The sequence below is a fragment of the Phyllostomus hastatus genome, unplaced genomic scaffold (assembly GCF_019186645.2).
Source record: "Phyllostomus hastatus isolate PE091 unplaced genomic scaffold, TTU_PhHast_1.1 phas_contig_551, whole genome shotgun sequence".
Classification (NCBI taxonomy): domain Eukaryota; kingdom Metazoa; phylum Chordata; class Mammalia; order Chiroptera; family Phyllostomidae; genus Phyllostomus; species Phyllostomus hastatus.
In genome coordinates this window covers 2,268,267-2,289,167 of record NW_025333909.1, presented here as the reverse complement: position 1 = coordinate 2,289,167, position 20,901 = coordinate 2,268,267, and the positions used below count along the sequence as shown (strand labels likewise).

At 51.0% G+C, this 20,901-nt stretch overlaps 1 protein-coding gene across 4 annotated transcripts in view; it reads left to right on the top strand.

Moving 5' to 3' along the window:
• The window catches only part of STARD8 (StAR related lipid transfer domain containing 8), a 39,486-nt gene that overhangs the window by 6,822 nt on the left and 11,763 nt on the right, over positions 1–20,901 (top strand). For 2 of the 4 annotated variants that reach the window (XM_045847424.1, XM_045847422.1), the window contains exons 1-2: positions 294–491; positions 19,679–19,750. Coding sequence is in view for 1 of the 4 variants with exons in the window: in XM_045847420.1 (XP_045703376.1) it covers positions 19,679–19,750 (72 nt within the window). In the remaining 3 variants the exon portion in view is untranslated. Of the gene's footprint in view, positions 1–293; positions 492–19,678; positions 19,751–20,901 lie in introns of those variants that run through there. The other 2 variants (XM_045847423.1, XM_045847420.1) reach the window with 2 other exon arrangements.

Here is a 20,901-nt window from a genome sequence, read left to right as displayed (position 1 = left end):
ACATACAGATCTCAATAAATATTAGTGTGTGTCGCTTGGCCCACTCGCTCCTTCACCCAGTCGCTGGCTCTGGGCTAGCTCCTTTACCACCACCGGGCGCCCCCCCCCACCTAGCGGTGTGACCTGAGGAAGAGGCAGCCGCGAGAGGATTGGAGGAGCTAGGAGGAAGAGCCCCGCCCACTACAATTTGGACGACTTTCTGAGTAGCCTGGTGGGCCGGACTACATCCTCATTGGTCGAGGGCCCTGTAGGTGGGCGGGGCGTCCCGACTGCCCTACTCCCGGCTGCTCCCTCCCCACCTGCGCTGAGTGGCCTCCGTTTGACAACAGCTAAGGAGCTGCGGCAGCTGCTTCACTGGCTGGCACCGTTACCCCCGCCCGACCCCAGGCTCCGCGCGTTCCCAGGACGCGGTAGTCCCGCCTGAGCTCGCTTCCTGCCCGCTGGCAGCTGTGTCTGGGTCTCTGACCGAAGGCAGTGGACGCGGCCTCCAGGTAGGAGTTGGGGTGACAGCATGGGAACATCCGGACCTACGCAGGGGAAGCGAGCCAAGCTACCTTTGTCCCGGAATTTGGGGTTGGAGTCGCCAAAATTGGGGGACTCCCTGAGCCTGTCGGCCGGGTTTCTCCCAGCGAAGCCTCACGAGTGGGGTGGTGGAAAGCAGCTGCCCGCCCGTTATCCCCGGGCCTGGCTGGAGTCTGGAGCCATCGCTCTGGGGTTTCAGAGGGGGACTAGAGCTAGACGGGGGTGGCAGGGCTCCTGGCTCTGGGCCCAGGTCATGTCGCTTCTCCTACTGTCTCCTCCTTCCTCCGTGTTTGAGAGCATTTCCAGGAAGCCCCTGGTCGGGCGGTATGGGCTTTCCCTTTGCCAGTGCCTTCCCTTCTGAGAAATGCCCGGACTTTCCTGGTATTAGAGTAGCTGCCCCGGTCAAGTGAAAACCTTTGGATAAGTCGCATATTTCAGGGCTCCGTTTCCTCATTAAGTCCAAAGTGGTTTTGGGTTAGAGAATCCCTGAGCCTTTTAGTAGAAGTTCTTTGGAATTTCCAAATTAGATCGTCTGGGATTCTCTCAATTTCTCTTCTCCCTAGACTCTTTAAAGTTAAGTGCTGAATTATGACTCCAGAAACTGGGGTTCAACCACTAATTCACCTGACCTTAGCAGAATCATGCACCTTCTGTGTGTCAGTGTTTTCAACTGCAGTTCAGATGCTGGGGTAGCTAGATTTTGAGGTCTAAAGGGCTGGTCTCTTCCACCCTGACATTTGGTGACTCCATGTGTGGCTCCGGGCTCCTAACTGGCAGGTGAAAGTTTGTTTCTGAGATGCTTGGGGTGAGAAGAGCTATGCAGGTGGAGAGCTTTGTGGTGATTATGCAGCTAAGCTGGCTAGAAAACTAGTGGCGGTGGGGCGGGTAAATGGCCAGATTGAAGGTGGGGAGGGGTGGAGTCAAGACAGAACTCGCTGCCCCAGAGATTGGGCTGGAGGCCCCTGACTTGTCTCCTTCCCACTTGGAGCACCGAGGTCTGCCGACCAGAGAAGAGGGTGATGAATCACACCCAAGGCTATTTTCAAACCCTGACTCCTACTGTGGGACCTGTTCCCATCCCCACTCTAGTGGTTGTTGTTCCCACCCACCATCTGTCTTGTTGCTTTCTGAATTTTCCCTTCACTTTCATCTTCCTGGAATGGAGGAAGACAAATTTTGTGTGGGAATGAGAAGGCAGCCAGCCCAAGGGTGCAATGAAGGTGGGGGTTGCAGGTGGCTTCTGAGTGGTTGATGGAGCAAGTGGGAAGAGTGTGATGGGAATGATGATGTTGGGGGCAGGGGACTGTTTCACCCTAAAACCACTGCTACTATATCACTGAACATTCTGGACTGGTCCTCATTTCCAGTATTTGGCCTTTGTCCAACTATGCTCTGGATTTGGGATTTGGGATTTTTGCTCCCAGGACCCCTGTAGTTAGGGCTACAAAATACGATATGGATAGAGTTCATTTGGTCTCCCCTATTTGCTTGCTTTCTTTCTACCCCTTAAGAAACTCTTGGAGAATCATGCTAACCCTGTCTGTGTGTCTGTGGCTCCCCTACCTGATATGGGGACAAAAGGCTGTTGGGAGGTGAGACATCTGGAGGTGTTTAGAGCTAGAAGAGGGGTTGACATTGTGTAAAGGGGCTGTGTACCCTGTGTGCGTGTTGGGGGTGAGGCTTCCATATTAAAGCACAATACCTTCTCAGTTTTAGCAGAGGAGCAAAGAAAGTGGCACACGGAAGCCCAAACTTTGACCCTTTCTCTCTTCTTGAAGTTTTACAATTTCATTTGTAGGGCTACTGATTCGAGAAGGAGCAGAGGACCCCTGGAGCCAGGTATAGGGATAGCAGCAGTGACAGGAAAGGCAGAAGGTCTCAAGAGGAGAGAACAGTCTCTCTGATCAGGATGCTATTGCAGCTGCTGGTGCGTTTTGGCTAGGAGACTCCTGGAGCTCCCTTTTGCACCCCTGGAAAGATGAGATTCAGCAAAGGCAGGGCCAGGAGTTTCTGGCTGAAAGGAGTTGCCACTGGCTTGAATACAATGGGGAGAGCTTTTTTCCCTTGTGCTGTTTTCAGTAGGATGAGTATCATAGCCCAGGGTCTTTGGGAGACTTATCAGGTAAAATAAAGAAAGATAAAAGGGTTTTAGGAGGGGAAGTGTGAGTTTCACCCTGCAACCATAAACAGAGTAGTTGAACAATGGGCTGTGCATACAGTTGTTGTGTCAAGTGTTTATTAAGACTCTATTCATCTATGACTTAGGGTCTTGGGGAGTGTGTGTGTGTGTGTGTGTGTGTGTGTGTGTGTGTGTTTAGGAGGGGTGTTGCTCCTGGTAAACTTGAATCAGTGGGTTGAAAACTACAATGTGGATTATTGTCACAATCTGAAGTGCTGTGTTTGTATGTTAAGTCTCTTCTTGCCCAGCATTCTGTCTTGGGAACTGGCATGCTGACTATTGCTGTACCTGTTACTTCAACCGGCAGGGACTGTAGAACTGATGGAAGTGCTCGGGGTGGGCCAGGGTGGTATGCAGCAGAGAACAGGGGATCCAGGCTGTGCTGCTGTGCTTGACCTCTAAGACTCTCGGATTTTTCCCCCACTTATTCAGCTTTGGTGGATTAAAAGAGGTGATCCATTGCCAAGTGCTTTGTAAACTACCAGGTTCTGTACAGGTGATTTAAGTCCAGGCTTGGTGCTCGGTTTTGTGGAGGACACAGGTATAACTGCATCTTTAGGGAATCTACCATCTAGTTTGGAAGTTAGTGGCATAGATAATACGTGACACACCAAGTCTTCACTTTGGTGAGGGCTTTAGAAAAAATTATTATGAAGAATTTCAGGACCTGGCTGGTGGAGCTCAATGGATTGAGCATGGGCTTCAAAACAAAGGGTCACTGGTTTGATTCCCAGTCAGGGCACATGCCTGGGTTCTAGGCCAGGTCCCCACCCCAGTAAGGGGTGTGTGAGAGGCAACCACACATTGATGTTTCTCTCTCTCTCTTTCTCCTTCCCTTCCCCTCTGTCTAAAAATAAATAAATAAAATCTTAAAAAAAATAATTTCAGCCCTGACCAGCATGGCTCAGCTGGTTGAGTATCATCCCGCAAAGCAAAAGGTCACTGATTCGGCTCCTGGTCAAGGCACGTGCCTGGGTTGTAGGCATGGTCTGTGGTTGGGGCGCATGCGAGAGGCAGCTGATTCACATTTCTCTCAGACATTGATGTTTCGCTCTCTTTCTTCCTACCTTTTCCCTCTCTAAAAATAAATGAAAAGGTTTAAAAATAATTTCAAATATATATAAAAGTAGAAATGTTGTTAGTTAATAAGGCTCCATGTACTCATCACCCACCTTGAACAGCCATTAGTCCATGGCCCATCCTGCCTTAATTGTACCTCCATCTTTCTTGTGATTTTGAAATAAATCCCAAACACCTTATCAGTTTATCCATAAATTGTTCAATATGTAGCTCTACAAGAGAGGGCCTCAAAAAAGATAGCCATGGTACCACTAGTGCAATTAAAAGCCCCTAAATACCACCATGTGTCCTGGCAGTGTTCATATTTCCAGTTGTTTAGGAGGGCTTTCTGCCCTGGGAGGCCTGACCAGGGAGTGAGTGCTTTTGATTAAGGGGAAGGTGATTGATTGATAGAGGCAGTGACATTTGAGCTGAACCTTGGAATAGAGGCTCAGGAAAGGTTCGAGCTGGAGGGACTATGGAGCTTTAGCCTTCATTTTACAGCACGGCCACCCTGTCTGTGGGGCGTCAGCTTCAAGGCTCCGTCATGGAGGCTTCTTGTGCAAACTCTGCGCCCTGGTTCTGTAAGTGGTAAGTGGGAGTTCTAACTCTCCCATTTGCCTCCCCAGATTCAGGACCATCCAGGAGCTTGAGGTCCGCAGACCTGGGAGAATTCCTGGGAGGCTACTCTCCTCCCAGCCCCTCCCCTGTTCCTGGCCCCTGAGGCCAGTTTGGAGCAAAACAGGATGCATTCAGGATGAGCGTCTTTCCCAACTTGTCATCTAATCGCCATGGCCCAGCTTTGAGCTTCCTCTCTCATTCATGATAAAAACCCTCACTGTCTCGCTTTTCCCTCCCGCCCCAGTAAGGGTGTGCTGACTTCCTCTGTATCCGGGCCAGCCCTCCTCCACCCTCGCGTGGGGCGAAGGGAGAACTTCCCTGTCTGGGCCTCTCTTCCCACCTCCCCAGAGCAGGCTGTGAGAGGGGCGGACAGACCCCACAAGCACTCTCCCTGTCTGCGGCCTCCTGCTCTTGGGCTGTCCTTGGGAAAGAAGTGGCTTTTTTCCAACAAGCCTGGGGTCCTGCCACTGCTTGGTTAATGATTGAGCTACATAATAACCACCTTGGAAAGTCACCTCTTGGGCATGGCCATTAACCAATTCCTTGTCCACCTCAGGCCTTAAAGGGACCCCATCCTGAACCGTCACCTTACCCCAAGGGGACGTTAACAAGCATTCATTCAGTCATGGGAACTTCTGGGGCCAATTAAACTTCTGCCCCTCTGTCTTCGCTTGGGCAAACAGAAGTAGTTATTCACATGGCTTCAAGGACACACATTCAGCTTAGGTAGTGAAGGAATGGAGTTGACAGGGATTCCTATGGGCAGTGGGGTGAGGGGTTTTTGTAGTCGTCAGAGTTGGGGGGCAGGGGAAGGGTGTTTCCAGGAGCAGTTGATCACCCTGGCTCATTTTAAAAGTCTGAAAGAGTGGGGAATGCCCACGCAGAGGATCTGCCATTACTTGGAGTGGGATGGGGCCACATGTATGTCTGTTCCAGCACAGCTATGGGGCCCTCCACACCAGGCTGGGATGTGAGCTGCCAGCCACACTATCGCTGCCAGGCTGCAAGAGGAGACCTGCCTCAGAGAGCCTGCATGTTGACAGGCAATGGGAGTTGGGAAGGGTCAGGCTAGGACCCAGGTCCAATTTAGAAAGCTCTAGACCACAAGCCATTTTCCGCAGTGTCAGCGAGAAGAAAAGGAATCAACATTTCATGAACCCTATGGGCCTCACTATCTAGTCAGGAAACCTGGCTTCTAGGTGCGCCTCTCCACAGCCACCTCTTCATGAATGATGTTAGAGAAGACTTTTGCTTTCTCTGGGCCTCAGTTCCAACATCTTTAAAATGGGAAGGGCAGCTGACACAAACTCAGCAGTCTCCCAGGCTCCCTTCCAGCTATGAAAGTATATGTTCCCAGTCAAGACTCTTTTCCTACCCACAAGGCAAAGGTAAGCTGGCTTCAAATTCTGACAGACCCAGTCACTAAATATCCTTGCCTGGCTGATCAGTTTGGGCTTGTGGGGTATTGTACTGCCACAGCTTGGGTTTTCCTTGAGCATGGGCTTTCGTGCAGTCTGATTTCTAGTCCCTCCTCATGTTTGTGTCTGTCCCAGCTGGCTACCCTCTGACCCATGGAACTGCAAGTTAATGAATGACCTGTTCCCCCTGGGTAGTACCAGCCCAAGGCGCTGCTGGGATCCCAGGTCTCTGTGGGAACCAGCTGAGGGCCTAGTCAGCTCAAGTCACCTTTATGCTTTCTCCCATAATGCCCCAGAGGTAGGAAGCAGACAGAGCTCAGTGAAGGAGGGCCTTTAGAGGGCATTCGGTCCAACTGTCCTTCTACAGTTGGGGTCTTCCCGCTAAACACTCGTGCGATTCCTGTTCATGCATCTTCAATACCTAGGAGTGCAGTGTTCCAAGGCAGTTGCTTTCGTCCGTAGAATGTCCAAAAGTTTTATTTTATGTTGAGCTGAACTCTTTCTCTCTGTGATTTCTACCCCTGGGCCCTTGCTCTTCTCCCTATGACCACCTAGACCCTGTCTGCTCTCTCTGACCTTCAGAGTTCTGAGGACAGAACCCAAGTTCCCCTGCATCTTCTCCAGGCCAAACAGCCTCAGCTTTTCCAGGTGACCCTCCAGGGACCTGAGATCAGTTTCCTTCACGTCCTCTGCATATACTACTGTTTGTGGCCTTTGGGGTGGGAAATGGGGCTCTAGAAGCTCCTCACTATACTGTTTATGTCTAGCCTGAATTTTTCCAGAAAAGTTCTCCATGATCTTTTTCTGAACTACAGAATCCTGGGTCCAAGCACCTCCTACAGCTCTCTCTCTGATTTGTCCATCATTCAGGTCCAGCCAGCTCCCATGACTGGGGGGCCCTTGGAGAGGAAGGCCACCTTCCTGTGCCCCCATAGCACAGGCCAGTCCTGGTGAGAGGAGGCACTCCCCTTGATGAGTTGACTACAGTGTACTGTGTGGCAGCTGCCAGTGTATACTGTTGTCCTGCCACTTGCTTTCTTCTCTTGAGCTGGTGGGGGTTGGGGGAAGGGGATATTTTAAGGAGCATTGAAGCCGGAAATGAGTATGAGCCATGCCCACAGTGGAGACTAGAAGGGTGAATCAGACCGGGAGAAACACCAACCCAGTCATTCCTCTTGTAGCAGTCAGTGACCATGACAACGATGAATCCTCCCGTGTCTTTCAAGTATCCCAAGCACTTTCACTTCCATGGTCCCATTCTGTTGTCAGAGCAGCGCAGAAAGATAGATGGTGTGATCCCGCAGAAAGATAGATGGTGTGATCCCCCAGCGTGAGCCTCATGATCTCCACCTGAGGCCCAGGCAGGGGGAAGGGCACGGTCTCCGGGGAGGGAGCAGTTGGAACCAAGGTCTCCTGACAATCAGTCCTTTCTGTTTCCCCCAAACCACCCCCGCCAGCCAAGGCAGCAGAGGAACCTGTGTCCAGGCTGCACTCTGTTCCCATGGTTGAGGGAGCGACCTCCCGGGGAGGTGGCTGAGGATTTCCTGTTCTTTATCTGGGCTTGCCAAAGGCTGGGCTGTCTGAGGTGTGAGAGAGGCACTTGCAGCTAGTGTTTCTGCTCCAGACTGAGGTCAATGCAGCTGGGGCAGGGGCAGGGGCAGGGACAGGGAGCTTGTGAAGCCCTTGCCTCAGACATCTGAACTGAGTGGCCCCCACCTGAGTAGGGCCTTCTAAATGGGAAAAACAAAGAGGGGTATGTGGACCTGAGTTGTACCCATGGTCCCTGGGGCAGGAGAGTGTCATGAAGAGCAGGTGCTCTGGTGTATGTGACACTGAGCAAATGTCTTAACACCTGTGAGTCTCCATTTGATCAGCTCTAAAATGGAGATATGTGCCTACCTCATGGGATTGTTCAGTATTAGAGCCAACAATATGAACAGAATTCTTCTTGTTGTCGTTCTTTAGTAATACTTTTTTTTTTTTTTCACTGAACTGGGGGTGTGCTGTGCTCCAACCTGCCACCTCCTTGACCTTAGGTCTGGATTTTTCTGTCACTTCAGAGTCTGCCTCCCCCATCCAGAAAAGCTGTCCCTGGCCATGCTCACCCACACGGCCTTCCTCTGGCTTCCTTTACTGGCAGTTGTGACACTGCAACAGGCTGTAGTACAGTGAAACACCCATAACAATAGTGAATGCTTCTAGATTCTTGACACATTTGAAGTTACTTATCTCCCATGATAGTGCTATAAGGTAGGCTCTCATCATCCCCATTTTACACATGAAGAAACGGAGGCAAGGAAAGGTTAAATGAGGAACGTATCCAAACTCATGCAGATGGGGATTGATGTAGTTGGGATCACCACCCAGGCAGACTGACCCCACTGCCCATACCCTTAGCCACTGTACCATGCCTCTCCTTGCCCTTTTCCAGATGCCTGCATAGGAGGTCAGAGCTGAGGCTTGGGTCTCCCTTTGGCCCCTGACTGCTCATCACACCCACCAGTGATCAGTCTCTCCTGGGCAGATAGTACCCAGATCTATTGTCTGATCCCCTCCCTAGGTAGACAGATGGACAGGAGAGAAAACTTGAAGGGCTGGGTATTGATGCTCTGAAGCAGAGCTGCATTGAGGTTGGGGGAGGGTGTGCAGGAGGGATATGGGGGTAGTTCTGACAGCAGCAGCAGGCTCACTTGATTAGCACCTTCCAGCACTGGCAGGTGGACACCAGGGTGCTGGGTGGCATTGGGGAAGAGAGGCATTTTAATGAGCTGTCTTGACAACTGGGTTGCATCATTTAGAAGGTATGGGTGATTAGGGATAGGCAGGGGGCTAATTGGATTAACTTTCTGATCCTTCCAGCTGGTGTGGCCCATACTAGAGTTGGGTATATGTTGGGGGGGGGAATTAGTTTTGTCCAGAAGCTATAGCTCTCCCCACAGTGTTCCTACCTCAGGGCCCTTGGGTGCTGCAAACTTCCTTCCATCAGGCTGTCCCACCTGCCAGCTCCATTGCTTTTGAGCTCATTCTCTGTTACCTTGCATCTAAACCAGTTCCAGGGGCTGCTACAAAGGACAGTTCATCTTAGTAGCCTCTGCCTCCCTGCGAAGGATGGGCCTGGTAGCATCTATGGCCAAGTACTCCAGGGGAGTTTGACTTTTTTACAGTTTTCAGACCTTGGTGCCAACATACATAGGGTCTAGCACCAAGTAAGTGCTCAGGTAAAATTAGTAAGTGCATAGCCAAGGGGGAGTAGATTTGATGGGAGAGCCTAGGGAGACTGACATGGTTACAGATTAACAGGAGGGCTGTGAACATTTAGGTGGGCTCCTGGCCCCATCTGCAGTCCAGTAAAAGCTACTTGACCTTTCATAGCCTGAGTTTATCCACTTGTGCAGTAAGTAGGCCTGCTTTGGACAGGGCTGATGTGGGGACCAAATGAGATGTGGGGTGACCAAGTGCTTTCTCCACCGATAAAAATTTACTTCAGGCTAAGGATTCGTTACTGTAAATACCTTGGTATTTGTGTGTGTGCGTGTGTGTGTGTATGTGTCAGGTGATTTCTCCTATTTAATGAGGAGGCTTGTAACTTGGTGGCTCTGACTCTGGAGCCAGATTGCCTGGATTTGCATCTTGGTTCACCACTTCTCAGCTGCTGACCTTGGGCAAGTTACTTGCTATCTCTGGGCCTCAGTTTTCTCGTCTGTCAAATAGATGATCAGAGCACTTACCTCACAGGGTGGTCGTGAAGATTCAGTGACTTAAACCATATAAAAAGGAGCTAAAGAAATGCCTGGGACATAACAATGACCTTTTGGCTGTTATTATTATCTCATTTTATAGAAACCCCATGTTGATGGTGCTATGATCATATCACAATTCTACAGATAATGACACTGAGACATGAGAAGTTAAGTTTTGCCCCATACAATCTGGCACATAATACGTGCTCAGTAAATATTAGTGTCTACATTAATTACTTATAATTACATTCAGTGTTATAAATATTGTCATCAACAATCAGCACAGCCAGGACTAAAAGCTGTGTCTTCAGACTGTCAGCCTGTTATTCTTCCCACTGTACCACCAAACTTCTATCATCTTAGGTCTTACACAGCCTTTTGGCCACCAATTTGAGCTCTGTTTCCGTCTGCTCCACCGAGGTCTGAGCTTGAACGTTGTCACCTCCTGCCCCCAAGGCCCTAGGGACTCATTGTCTCTTTGTACTCAGCATCACAGCCCTCCCTTTGCCTGGCTTGGCTGGCTGACCACGGCACTCAGGAGAGGGGTTGTGTCCCTTGCTTCCAGAGGGAGAACAGGCCCAGGCTGAGGAGGTTACCTCTCTCAAGCCCATTTCCTCTGTGTCAGGGACAGTTTTCTCTGGATCTCAGGGTGGGGACAGGCTCCTTCAAGGCATTTCCTGTCCGGGAGTTTATATTTGGCCTCAGAAAAAGGAAAGGGAAGTAGGCAAGGGGGTGGGATGTAGAAGTGGTGGCACAGGGTCAAAACGGGTGACCGCCAAGACTTTTCAAGCCAAGAGAGGGAAGCAGGAGATGGCGCATGTCCCTTCTGTCAAGTGCTCTTGGGTGTCCTTGAAGGAGCTGGGGATGGGAGAGCTAAGTGCTCCTTGAAGCCAGAACGCCTCTACCCTCAAGGACAGTTTGTTTTCCCTTCTCATATCTCTGGGCCTGGGTTCCTGGCCCTGTGGTTTCTGCCCCGGGGCAACATTCTGCCAGTCAGCCAGTACCCTGAGGCTCAGGTGTGTGCTCAGTTCTGTGTCCTTGCTGTGGGGATAACCAGAGAAGGGGTGGAGTCAGAGGCCCACACACACTGTTTAGTTAGGAAGCAGGACTTCCTGTCTGGGTGTTGCCAGAACATTCAGTAGCCATTACCACACTGCAGTGAGGATTCAGAGACCAGTAGGACCCAATGGAGTTGAGCTTTGGTTGAGTTGGGGAGATAGACTCTTGTGCTTTTGAGAAGGTAAAGGAAATATGTAGGGAGCCACTTTATTTAACTGAGCCATTGGGTGGTAGGAGGTTGGTGAGAGATCAGGGAAGGAAGGCTTCATGGGAGGGGACATTTGGCCTCCATCTTGATGAATAATAGGAGTTTGCAGATTCAAGTCAGGCTGGATCTAGAGTGTGGATAACCTCAAGTGCCAGGTAGAAGGCAGTCTGATATAACTGCTCTGGGCTGTGGGCCATGGGGAGCCTGTTAGGTTCCACAGTAGGAGAGTGGCCAGGTCAGAGCTGGGCTCTCTTGGAAGCAGAAGCTGGCAGGATGACCTGTTGAAAGGAGAAGCTGGAGGCTGGGAACTTGGAGGACTGAAATAATCCAGGCATGAGAACCTAGAGCACGACTGGGTGTGGGAAACCGTGACCATTTGACGGAAAAGTTGATAGAACTTGGTGACTAAATACACGAATGAAGACTGAAAACAGACCAGGATGACTGGGGATTTCAGCGTAGATGTTTGGTGCCTTTGGAGGCAGGAAATCAGGAGAGCTGCATTGGGAGGGGAAGATGGGTTTGGTCTCGGTTCCCTGCTCCCACACCGAGGACTCTTACTTCAGTCTCCCAGAAGAGAATGTGCAGGGGGAGGACAGCACCCTCTACTTAATCACCCACTGCCAATCACACCTACCTCTGCCTCAGGTCTAGATTTTGGTCAATGGTCATTATTAGGTGGGGAAACTGAGGCTCAGACAGAGGTAGTAGCTTGCTCAAGGCCAGAATGTAGTTCTCCTGACCTACAGTCCAATAGTCTTCCGTACCACAGTGGAGAACAGTTACCACTGGTCTAACATCTGCCCCAGACTGGTTAGGCTGGCATCTCTTGCCTCCAGGTTGGAGACTGGAGGTGATGGAGTAGCATGTGGCTTATTAAAACACCTCTGTTTTCTTGTTACCATGACCTTGTCAGAGCACCTGGGACTGCATTGGGGGTGGGACCCCTTGGGGGCAAAAAAGCTAATGAGGAGAAACTGCTGCAGAACAGGTGGCAGCTTTGACCTTAGCTGTCACAGGGAAGCCCTGGGCCAGGCAGGAATGTCAGCTGCCTGTTTTGGCCCTGCTGTATCTAGTGCTAGCCTAGCTGACCACAGGCTTGGCTGACTCTGGATCCAGATTTTCAAGCAGCCTCAGCAGGCCAGAGGTCTACTTGAGCCACAAGCCCTTATAACCTTCCCTTCTGACCCTCACTTACTGCTTCGTGCTGAAGCTCAGCCTACATGGTCGTGGGAGGAAAGGCACAGCTGGTGGTTTCTTGTATAAATTCCATATTTATAACAACTCCAAACTAGAACTGCCACCTCTCCCTGGCTGACCCTGCAAGGTGTCCACAGTGTTCCAAACATAAGGGCCCTCTATTGAATATTGCATCCATTCTTTGCCTCACCCTTCAGGACACGCCCAGGGTGGGGTGGGGCTGCTTGGAGATGTCTGAGGCCCCCCCAGGTAAGGTATCCTACTTCATGTCTGGACTCAGACTAGTTTTTGTGTGCAGGGGCTGTCCTGTGTATTCTAGAATGGTAAGCAGCATCCCTGGCCTATACTCAGTAAATGCTAGTTGCACCACTTCCCAGTTTTGATGATCAAAAATGTCTCCAGGTATTGCTAAAGGCTCCCTGGAGTTAATTGTCCCTGGTTGAAGAATCCCTGTGGCCCTGTGGCCTTGGGTATGAAGTGTTGAAGAGAGATTGTTGTTAGAGTGGAGAGCCACTCGTGTGAACCTGCCACTGGCCAGCAAGAAAATTCAGTGGCTTCATTCTGTTGCCACCCAGTCCCACAATACTGTACCCTCCTGGGCCTTTTGCCTTGTTGGTGCTTCAGTTGTGAAAGGGAGACTCTGAAGTGTTGCTCACGTGGGCCCAGGAGCTGGCATCTAGCTGGAGCTCTGGCTGAGACTGAGGCTGGCATCCAAACAGGTGTAGTGGGGCCCCAAGTTCTGCCCGTCGACCTAATGAACCAGAGGCTAGCCAGTGTCTGCCACTGCCAAGCTAGGCTGCTTGAAATCCGGCAGCCCTTGGTGTGGTGCCCCTCCTGTGAGGTTTGGAATGTGGGATGAGAGCTATTTTGGTCTTGTCCCCCTTCCTCCCTCCACCTCCCTCCCCTGTAAGAATCTAGTTAGAGTTATAATTCCAGCTAAGAGCAGTGGGTGCAGGGAAAGACAAGAGTGTACCCAACTCCCCATAGACAGGGCATTGCAGACCCCCCTGAATGTCTACTTCAGGATCCGGAGGGGAAATGGTGGTGGTTTTGTAATCCATGACAGCTTTTAGCAGGGTACCTTGTGAGGGCTCCTCTCCCTTGGTTCCCCAGAGAGAGAGGTGGCCTAGCCAGGCAGTCACCTGTTGCAATCTCTCTGCCAGGGTCACTGCCATCCTAGAGAGCCCCTCTGTGCAAAATCAAATGGAACACCACTTCTCAGGGTCCAAGGCTTGAGGATGGGTGGGCTCGCTTCTTGTGGTGTAGGTTCTTTAGTGTATCCTTATGGGAGGGTGAAAGGGGCTAGTCTAGTCATAGGCACTTGGGGCCGAGTGAGATGTAAGTCCTCTGACAAAAGGCCAACATCTCCTTAAGTAGGTCCTTCTCTACGAGTTGGGGTGGGCAAAGGCAACAAGCCTTGCATCAACCACGAGAAGTGATCTGAGAAGCTACTTGTCAGGACCCAGCAGTTGCCAGGTGCAACAGCAGGGCCTGGAGTGGTAGTCAGCCCCTCTGCCTACCTTGGTACCAGCTTGGCCTCACAGAGCCCACTTTGGGAACTTGGGTTTCCACAGAGATGGTGGCAGTGCAGGCCTTTCTCCAATGCTGTAGAATGCTGGCTTTCCTCTTGTGTTCTCTGAAGGTGGGAGAGGCCATGCTGATAACAGATCTTGTTTTGGAGACAGTCATCCTGCCGTGAGGGCCATGGAGGAGATGCCTTTCCAGATAAGCTAAGCACAGTAAAGGAAGCTGACACATTGGCTGGAAGCTAGCTGCCTTATGGAGTGGGTCACAAACACCCACAGACCTGCCTGCCCCCATTCTATCATGTGCATTCACATCACTGCTCATTGCTCTCTCCTGGTCCTGTACTCAGCCCTACAGAGAACATGGACCAGTCTCTTTTTTCTTTTAATCCTCATTTGAGGACCTCCCCCCGCACCATTGCTTTTAAAGAGAGAGGTGGAGTCTCCAGCCATACCACCCTGGACATGCTCCATCTTGTCTAATCTAGGAAGCTAAGCAGGGTTGGAGAGAGATAGGGAGGGAGAGAGAAACACTGATGCAAGAGTAGCATTGATTGGTTGCCTTCTGTGTGCACCTGGACAGGGGATTGTGCACACCTGGACCTGGGACTGAACCCTCAACCTGGGCATGTGCCCTGACCAGAAATCAAACCTGCAACCTTGGTTATGGGATGACACTCCAACCAACTGAGCCACACTGACCAGGGCTGGTTTTCTATCTTGGCTCTACTTCAGAATCACCTGGAGAGGTCTCAAAAAGAAACAAAAAACTAATCCTATCCCTAAGGATTCTTTTTTTCCTTTAAACTTATCTATTGATTTTGAGAGAGAGAGGGAGGAAGGGGAGAGAGAGACAGAGACAGACAGAGCTTTGTTGTTCCACTTCCTTGTATATAGCCTGACTGGGGATTGAACCTGCCATCCTGGCTTATGGAGACGATGCTCTAACCAACTGAGCCAGCCAGCCAGGGTTTCACTTCTTAACTGTGGGCTCAGCAGTGACTTCCTTTTACAGAGTGCAATATGGGAAGGGGAGGGGACTAAGTTTATAGCGGAGAAGCCTGACAAACATTGTCAGCCAGCTGACTGAGAGGTGACTGAGGGTAACGTCAACTGTAACAAAGTTGTAACTTTAACATCAACTGTAACATCAGCTGTAACAAAGACACTTTGATCTGGGCATCTGTGACATCCACCCATTGCTGGTCCTGGGCCCTGTGTCTTGCCTGGCCCCTTAATCACCAAGACATATGTCCCTGACTGCTCCTCTGGGAGGGGACCTCAGGGCCTCCCAGCTCTCCATGGAGTAGTAAGTCACATTGATAGTATATACTCTTTTCTTTTTTTTTTTTTAACAATTTTTTAAAGATTTTATTTATTTATTTTTAAAGAAGGAAGGGAGGGAGAGAGAGAGAAACATCAATGTGCGGTTGCTGGGGGCCGTGGCCTGCAACCCAGGCATGTACCCTGGCTGGGAATCGAACCTGCGATGCTTTGGTTCGCAGCCCACGCTCAGTCCACTGAGCTATGCCAGCCAGGGCTTTATACTCTTTTTTTTTTTAAAGATTTTGTTTATTTATTTTTTAGAGAGAGGGGCAGCCTGGGCAGGCTTGGAGGAAGAAAGAAAGGGAGAGAAACATGGATGTGTGAGAGATACATTAATCTGTTGCCTTTCATGCACATACAACTGGGGACCTGGCCTACAACCCAGGCATGTGCCATGACTGGGAATTGAACCAGCGACCTTTTGGTTCACAGGCCAGCACTCAATCCACTGAGCCATGCCAGGGTGGAAAGGTTCTCATTTAATTAGTCATAACTGGAGTTCTGATACTGGTATTTTTAAAAGCTCCCCAGATTATAATGTTCAGCCTGAGTCGAGAGGTTACTACTTCAGCTGTAACAAAGGCACTTTGATCTGGGTGTCTGTGACATCCATCCATTGCTTGTCCTGGGCCCTGTGTCTTGCCTGGTCCCCAGGCCTGGGCTGGACTTTGGGTTGGAAGGGAGCGGACTGAACTAGGGCCTGGGCATCTCTCTCACAGCCTGCTGAGTGACCACAAGGCATAAGGACTCGAGTTTCCCAATAGCGGCATGAAGAGGGTAGAGTTGGTGACATTAGCTTGGTGAGTCCTGGCTTCCCAAAGCTTAGTTACCCACTACTTTGTCTTTTCCTCCTAGCTTTCTCTCTCACTTCTTTACAAGTAGGACCCAATCAGAACTGAGCCTTAAAGACTATGTGAATATAAAGTTCAAGTAGTCCTAACAAAGGAAGTCCCCTCTAGTGATAGCCTTCCTATAGATAAATTCAAAACCAGATAGAACCTGGCCACATGCAGACTTGCCAGGAAGGTAGGCAGGAAAGTTACTAGTCCTCACTATGTAGATTTGAAAGCCAAAGCCTAGAGAATGAAGAAAGTTGTCTAATGTGACTTAGGCAGCAAGTACAGGAGTGGCTTAGTTGGAAAACCTTTTTTTTTTTTTCCAACTGAGTTATCATATTTGGGCATTATTGCATCTCTCCTGTGGGAAATATTGCTGCTTTTCTCCTGGGTGCATACACTCTATCCTCACTCATAGATCATGGCCTAAGGACAGAAGCGCTGCTTTTCTCCTCATTGTATCCTCTGCACGGAGAGACACTCTGGTCTCTGGTACGTGCCCTGTGTAAGCATCGCTGCAGATACCATCACTGACCTCTTGGCTTCTGCTCAGCCAGTCCTCCTTTGATGCTCCCTTCAGGAGACTTGTGAGTGTGATCCTGGGGCCTGATTAGACTTCAGAGCTCTGTAGTTTACCTCTCCCCCAATCTTTTGGTTCAGTTCAGCTGGGCCTCTCCCCAGGGATAGAGTCTGGCCTTAACTCTCAGTGGAATCCAAATTGTGCCAGCTGAGTGCTATCCCTGACCTGTCCTGGTACATCACCCTAGCCTTGGCCAGAACACAGCTTGCATAATACAGAGGCTGAAACTACTGGAATCCGCACATCTGGACACAGGCCGGACTAGGGGCTACAGGCAAACATTCCTACATCACTCGCCTCAGCCTGCCTGGTGTCACTCTCCCCGCCGGGCATATAAGGCAATCTTCATTCTGGGCCGCCTGGGCCCCAGCTCCAGGTGAATTAACTCTTCTAGGGCTGGGTGGTCACCTGGCTCCCAGCCTGGGCAGGCTTGGACGGGTGTGAGGGACAAAGGCAAAACACCTTAGGGTTAGCCCTTAATCACCAAGACATATGTCCCTGACTGCTCCTCTGGGAGGGGGCCTCAGGGCCCCCCAGCTCTCCATGGAGTGGTATGTTGTCGGGAGCCAATGTCCCTGACATCCTGTTGGGCAATAACCTATTACATTCCCCAGATTCCTGCCAGGGACGGCTGCTGGGGATTCAGTCTGGAGCCCTGCTTCGGACTCCTTGGCTCCTTTGTGTTTTTGAGCTGTTGTGGCCTCTGAAACTTCTGCCTCATAACCTCACTTTCTTGAGCCATTTGGCTTCCAATTCTGACAGTGATATGGATGTCACTACTTTCCAAACCCAAAGGGGAATGCTTGCTGGGCCTCTTTCTCCCATTTCTTCATTTTCCTTGGGAGACTTCAGTCACGGTGGGAAGGGAACTGAACTGGTGGGTGCCTAGTACTATACGTCAGGGTATGTTTTCCCGGTCCAGTATTTGATTGAATGCTCTTATTTTACAGAGGAGGAAACTGAGTCTTGGAGAGGTTAAACAATTTGTCCGATGTCAGAGAGCTAGTGACTGACAGCCCCAGGATTTAAACTCAAGCCTGTCACTCCACTAGGCCAGAAGGGGCAGAACACAAGTTTGAGGGCCCCGGGTTGGTTCCTTTGAGTCCAAGGCCCTTAACGTAGCATCTGATGGCAGGTATGCATAATGCCAGGGCAAAGAGTGCTGGGCATGGAATTTTAAGATCAGGGTCATTATCTCAGGTATAACACTTAACTGTGTGACTTGGGGAAGTCCCTTGGGCTTCAATATGCCCCATACTGTAGTTTTTTAAAAATACCAATTTGGAGAGTTTCACCACAGTCCAATAAAATCTGCCTCTGGGGATGGGGCCTTGGGGAATTGGTATTTGAAAAACCTCCTAGCTGATTGTCATGTGCATCCAAAGATGAGCATCCATGAGCTAAGTGATTTAGGCCAATGCTTCACCAACTTGAATGGGCTGCACATCACCCAAGGATCCAATTCAACTGAGATTCGATTCAGTAGGTCTTCGACTCTTCATGTCTAACCCACTCCCAGGTGATGCTGATGCTGCTGGGCCACACTTTGAGTGGCAGGGGCTAGAGGGCCCTAAGTATGAATGAAACAACATGGTGCTCACCCGACTGATCTGGTCCCCTTCCCACTAACCCTGGCTAGTGCCACTGCTTAGCATTAGGGGAGCAGGAAGCCCTGCCACTCTTCTGTGGGCCTCACGGCTCAGGCATGAGGTCCACAGGTGCAAGGTACAGGCTTTCAGCACTGTACTGTCCCACCCCACTTCGGCTTAGGGAGAAGCATGGGAGTAATGACCAGGCAGGTGCTTCTCTCTGCCCTTCTCGTCCTCTCCTGCCTCAAACCGTGAGTGACTGGGGGCTGCCGTGGGGTTAAAGGGTGTGATCCTGACATGTAGGCCAATCCGTTAGGTTTGACTCTGCTGATCCCGGTGGCCATGCCAGACTCATGGCCCTTTAGGTGTCACTGTTTCCTTCTGTAGCCACCTTTCTGGAAACTCTGATCTGGTCTCCTTTTGCCCCTCCTCTTTGTCTTAATGACAGGAAAGCAGAGCTGGCTGCTGGGAGGGACTCTGAGGTGGGGAAGGCCCTTCTCCAGAGTGTCTGGTAGGTGTAAGAGATGAGGGGGTGGTTGTAGCAGCTGGCTCAGCTGTCCTCTCAGTGAAACTGTGTCCCCCAAATGCTCCCTGGGTGGGTGTGAAGTCCCTCCAGGCTGCCATTACCACCTCCCATCCCCCAGACCACCACCTGCCTAGTCACCTGGACACTTTCCCAGCCTGCTTTGCCCCCTGCCAGAGGGGCTGAGGTAGTGCTAGCTGGGCCCCGTGGGGACAAATGCTTCCCATGTCCCAGCCCCACTGCTCCCTGGCACCACCTGGGTAGGGAACAAATAGCTGCCCGGGCAGTCCCAGGACTTTGCTGCTGGTACTCAGCCTACACTGGGCCAGGAGGGCCTCCTCTGTGGCTTCAGTCCAGCTGCACGTCTGCACTGAGGCTGGCAGGGGTGTCCCGTTCAGGGCCGGGAACTCCCAGAGCAGAGGCAATTCAGCCATTGCCCTGAGAGAGACCCACAGGCCAGCACTGTGTCAGCGTGACAGTCAGCACTTGGTTATGCTGCAAATAGGCCAGCCTCAGGGGAGAGCTGGGGCAGTCCTGGGAGGCTCCCAGGGGAGAGAGGGCTGGAACTTGATGAGTGGTAGGGGAGGAAGAACACTGGGGCAGCCACCATGTCGGAAGATGGAATCCTGAACTGGAGTCAGACTGAACTTGGACTCTGGCCCTAGCACTGCTACCCTGCCCACTGGGAGACTATGAATGAGCCGTTCCTTTCTGAGCTGGTTTCGAGATCTGGGAAATGGGGAGAGTAAAACCTTCATAGCTTGTTTTATGTGTTCAGAGAGAGGTGGTTCTTCTCAAAGTGCTGGAGAACTTTACGTGTGATGAGGAGAAAGAAAATAATGCTTGGTGAATATTTTGTCTCCCTAGCCAGACTAGGACAGTCTACGCAGGCTGTGGAAGGGAATGGGTCCCCAAGGAAGAGGGTTGAAGACACAGCTGCATCCCCCTGCCCCAGCAGCACTCCTTGACCCCAGATGGTCCTGGGAGGCACTGCTGTCGGCAGGTTCTGTTCTTGGGCAGGGGTAGAAGAGTGGGAGGGGATTGGGACAGGTGAGGAATGAGGCTGAAGAAAGGGGTTCCAGGACATACAGGGTGTGCAGCCTGGGAAGTAGAGGGTAAATCCTCTCTGGCTGTGACATGAGGCAAACGCGCCAGCCTCTCCCTCTTAACTTCTTTTGCCATTTCCAGATCACCAGAACTCGAGGTGCCTGCCTGCTGGAGGTGAGTCAGCAGACACCCATCACCCAGCTAACCCCGTTTCTCTGCCTCATTTTGTCTCTGTTCTGTTTTAGAAGCTGAGGCCAAGAAAGCATGCGAGTGGCTCCGAGCAACAGGATTCCCTCAGTATGCTCAGCTGTTTGAAGGTAAGGCGCCCCCTCCCCCACCCCCAAACTTCCCTATCCTTCTACTCTTCATCTGTCAAGTGGAGCAAATCAGATTTCTTTCTCCGATTGCACAAGAAGCCGTGTACCCTGGCCCTGCTTCTATAGCCACAACTTCTCTCTCCTACATTATCATCTCTACTACATGGCTCTCGTCAGCTCTCACAAGCTCTGTCTGCTGTTGCCACTTGTAAAATACCTTGTCTGGACTAGGGTCATTGCTTTGTACCACTCCAAGGATGCCAGTTGCATAGATGCAGCAGGGGCGTGTGCCCTGGTGGCCTGCCCCTTACCTCGTCTTCCCCATGGTTTTCTCTCTTTGTTTCCCTTCACTTTCCCAGTCTTCCTTAGCATTGTTTATACTAGCTGTTTCCACTTGCCCTCTTCTTCCCACACTGCCACTGCACCCTGGCTTCCCCCCACCTTGCCAACAACAGTCCTTGTCAAGCTCCTCCGTGGGGTCAAGTTCAGTGGTCACTTCCTAGTCCTTACTTAATCTCTCCAAAGCATTTCAGTGCAGTTGGCCACTCTCTTCAGCTTCTAGAAATGCTGCTCTCTTGACTGTTTCTCTGGCTGCTGCTCTCAGTGTCCTTAGCTGTCTCTGCTTCCTCTAGAAGGTAGCTAAATGTTGGGGTGTCTCAGGGCTAAGGCTCAGCCCCTCTTCTCTCTCAACATTTCTTCCCCAGGAGATTCTTGTCCAAGTACCATCTATATTCTGGTGACTTCCAAATGTCTCTCTGTCCAGACCTCATTCCCAGGCTCCAGATTTATCTAATCAACTGCCAATCACTGCCTGTACTCAGATGTCGGCCAGGTGCCTCGGATTTAACAGGTCTGAATCTGAGCTCCCCACGGCATTACTGACCACTCAAGCGCCACATCCAGGAATCATCCTCAATTCTTCTTTTCTGTCATCCACCATAGCTAACCCTTCCGCTAGCCCCTTCTCCCTCCAGAATATTTCTTGAATCGGACCACTTCCTACCATGTTCCCTGCCATATCAGTGTGACCTGCTGTCACTGCTCACCGGGCTTAGTGTGTCAGTCTCCTTCCTGTACTCCTTGCTGTACTCTGAATTTACAGTGGCCAGAGGCCCCGTGAGTGTAGGCCTAGTCTGTCACTGCTCTGCTCT